Source organism: Plasmodium reichenowi, chromosome 11, assembly GCF_001601855.1.
Source record: "Plasmodium reichenowi strain SY57 chromosome 11, whole genome shotgun sequence".
NCBI classification, from domain to species: Eukaryota; Apicomplexa; class Aconoidasida; order Haemosporida; family Plasmodiidae; genus Plasmodium; species Plasmodium reichenowi.
The window spans coordinates 1,588,207-1,590,706 of NC_033656.1; the positions used below are offsets into that span (position 1 = coordinate 1,588,207).

The 2,500-nt window shown below is 16.8% G+C and overlaps 1 protein-coding gene across 1 annotated transcript in view; it reads left to right on the forward strand.

The window, feature by feature from the left end:
• Window positions 1–980: 980 nt before the first annotated feature.
• PRSY57_1140100 (hypothetical protein) overlaps window positions 981–2,500 on the forward strand; it is a gene marked incomplete at both ends in the record, with an annotated part of 1,558 nt that continues 38 nt past the window's right edge. The window contains 4 exons of the mRNA XM_012908360.2: window positions 981–1,698; window positions 1,859–1,904; window positions 2,103–2,184; window positions 2,305–2,362. Coding sequence (XP_012763814.1) covers window positions 981–1,698; window positions 1,859–1,904; window positions 2,103–2,184; window positions 2,305–2,362 — 904 coding nt within the window. The remainder of the gene's footprint in view (window positions 1,699–1,858; window positions 1,905–2,102; window positions 2,185–2,304; window positions 2,363–2,500) is intronic.

Here is a 2,500-nt window from a genome sequence, read left to right on the forward strand (position 1 = left end):
AAAAAAAAAAAAAAAAAAAATAAAAAAAAAACAAAAAAAAAAAAAAAAAAAAAAAAAAAACAAAAAAAAAAAATAAAAAAAAAAAAAAAAAAAAAAAAAAAAAAAAAAAAAAAAAAAAAAAAAATATATACACATATATATATATATATATATATATATACTTATATGTTAACCCAACAATGTATTTTCTCCCTATTCTGTGCATCTAAAAAAAATGTTAAAGATGCCACTAAATATAATAACACCTGTTTATTGGGTTGAACTTAAAGAATAAAAAAAAAAAAAAAAAATTTATATATAAATAGAAAAAAAAAAAAAGAATATATAATGATATATGTAATAACATTTTTATATAATTATATTATTATATTATTATATTATTAAATTTTTTTTTTTTGTTCTCCTTTTGGGACGTATATAAAATATAAGGAATATATAAAAATATCTACCTAGGAAATAATATATATATATATATATTATGTAATTGCATTGATATATTATTTAATATATACATTCCATTTATTCTTTTTGATTATATATTCTTTTTTCTGTTTTATATTTATAACTATATCTTTTAAAAATATACCGTTCTTCAAACTAGAGAAGAATTTTTTAAAAGAGGTAGATATAAAACTAACAAAAAAAATAAAATAAAATGAAATAATCAAATAAATAATAGTATAAATATATATATATATATATATATAATGTATTAATATCTTTTTATAGTTACCTAATTATTATATATATATATATATATATATATATATATATATATATTTTTATGAAATGAAAAAAAAAAATGATATGATTATGTTATTTATACAATAAATATGTATTTATACATAACATTTATGAATATTGGTTGAACTGTGTTCCTTTCTTAGTGTATCAATATATATATATATATATATATATATATATATTTTTTTTTTTTTTTTTTTTTTTTTTAATTTTCTCTTTTGAACTTTCGAATAAAAATGGAAGAGGAAGGGCGCATAAGTTACCACGAATACAAAAGGAGATTAAAAAAATTAACTGAGGAAATAAAAAAAGAGATGAAAAAAAGTAGTAACAAAAATAAAAAAAGTGAGACATTATTGAATTTAGAAGAAAAATTAAATAAACTGAATGAGTTATATAATAAAGAAGATGACAAAAAAAATGTAGAAGAGAATTACAATAATGATGATAATAATAAGGATGACCCTTTTCATACAAATACTTTATATCAAATGAATGTAATATCAAAGAAAGCCTTAAGGAATAGAAAAAAAATGGAACATAGAGAATATGAAGAAGAGCAAATTGAAAAATCAAGAAATAAAGAAGGGGAGAAAGAATATGAAGAATTATCTTTGAACCTAAAAAAATTAAATAAAACTATTTATTCTATAGCACCTGATGGAAATTGCTTATATGAATCCATAATACATCAACTTAAATATAGAATACATACTTATCAATATACAATAACAGACTTTCTAAAACTTATAAATAAAGAACAATTTTCTCTAGATAATATTAATTTAAAAGATTATATAAATACAAATTTTTTTAATTCTAATATATTTAATAATATAAATCCAAATGATTTGAGTAGTGACCTTTTAAGATTTATTACTTCAATATATTTATTACAGAATAAAGAATTATTTATCAATTTTATATATGATTCAAATGATTGTGAAGACAACGGTAAAAAAAATGTATATATATATATATATATGAAAAGATAAGATGAACAGGAAGAATATATATTGTATAAGTATATTCGCTCTTATAATATTGTCACATAAATATATAAAATTATATATATATATATATGTGTGTATTTTTTTTTTTTTTTTTTTTTCAGATACCTATTTCAAATATTGTGAAGATATAATTAAAGGTGTATATGGGTAAGAAAATAAAATAATAATGTATCTTTTAAATTTTTTTTTTGATCAGATAACATTCTCCGTATTATTATGAATATTATAACATATTATATGTATATGAACAAATATAAATATATAAATAAATAAATAAATAAATAAATATATATATATATATATATATATATTCATTTGGATGTATCTATTGTTTTTATTTTATAGAAGCGAAATAGAAATAAAGGCTTTATCAAATATTCTCAAGAAAAAAATTACGGTTTATGATGTAAATATGAACATATCATATGTAAGCATATAAATAAATAAATATACCTCTATATATATATATATATATATATATATATATATATATATACATGTTGATTTATTTGTAAACATTTTTATTTGTGTGTAATATTTGTATTAGGAAGAAGATTGTGAAGAGGAATTATTCTTATGCTTTCATCATAAATTATATGCCCTAGGTAAGCATAATGATGTACATGTCAATATAACCATATGATGATAAATATATGTAATGTTGTGTAGCTATCATTTCTTCTTTTTTTTTTTTATTCATATTTTCTATATTGGTTTTTTTTTTTTTTTTTTTCATTTATTAG